The following is a 963-nucleotide window of genomic DNA, read 5'->3' on the forward strand; positions in this document are numbered from 1 at the left end:
AGGTGTCCCTGCCCAGGGCAGGGGGTTGGGGCTGGATGAGCTCTAAGCTCCATTCCAACCCCTTACTGTACTATGATTCTGTGTCCTGTTTCTGCTGAGGGTGATGGGATGTGGTTTGGAGTTGAGGCAGAGCAGGGTTTGGGTTTCCTGCTTTGGGTGAAGATGTGTCCTTTCTTTGGGAAGGTATGAGAGTGTGATTGCCACCCTCTGTGAGAACCTTGACTCCCTGGATGAGCCTGAGGCGCGGGCAGCCATGATCTGGATCGTGGGGGAGTACGCCGAGCGCATCGACAACGCTGACGAGCTGCTGGAGAGCTTCCTGGAGGGGTTCCACGATGAGAGCACCCAGGTGCAGTGGGATGGGGGCTCTGGCTGGTGGAGGGTGGCACTGTGATGAGGCTTGTGCTAATTAGAGGATAACAGTTTGCTCTGACGGGGGTGTGAAGATTTCGTTCTTGCAGGTGCTGGGCCAGTGTCCCACAGCAGCTTTGGGTGTAGGATGTGGTCCAGGTGTTGCAGGCCAGGTTGGGTGGGGCTTGGAGCAACCTGGGCTAGTGGAAGGTGTCCCTGCCCATGGCAGGAGCTTCCAACCCCAGCCATTCCATGATTCCTTGAAATGCCAAAATGGGGATGTCCCAAACCCCTTCCCTCCTTCATGGCTGGGAGGGGCCAAGCAGTCACCTGGGTATCCTGCTGTGCCCTCACAGGATCAACCCTTTGGAGCTGGAAAACAGAGTCAGTTGAAAATGAGCAGAGGGTGCTATGCCTGCCCTATCTGCTGGGGCAGTTGAGGCCAGTAGGTTTGCCTGTGGAGTTTTGGGGGGCTCCATTTATGGCAAACTGTGCAAAACACCATGAAGCTAAGTGACAGTGAACAGGGGAAAGTCTGTACATTTATAATTGCAAAGCCAGTGATCCTCGATGCCCCCAGAGGTCTGGAGGGACTGTCAGAGGGGAATTCCT

At 55.7% G+C, this 963-nt stretch overlaps 1 protein-coding gene across 1 annotated transcript in view; it reads left to right on the forward strand.

Annotated features, from left to right (window-relative positions):
* AP1B1 (adaptor-related protein complex 1, beta 1 subunit) overlaps nucleotides 1–963 on the forward strand; it is an 18,623-nt gene that overhangs the window by 10,462 nt on the left and 7,198 nt on the right. The window contains 1 exon segment of the mRNA XM_009083946.1: nucleotides 184–349. Within this exon segment, the coding sequence (XP_009082194.1) occupies nucleotides 184–349 (166 nt within the window).

The sequence above is a fragment of the Acanthisitta chloris genome, unplaced genomic scaffold, assembly GCF_000695815.1.
Source record: "Acanthisitta chloris isolate BGI_N310 unplaced genomic scaffold, ASM69581v1 scaffold19250, whole genome shotgun sequence".
Lineage (NCBI taxonomy): Eukaryota > Metazoa > Chordata > Aves > Passeriformes > Acanthisittidae > Acanthisitta > Acanthisitta chloris.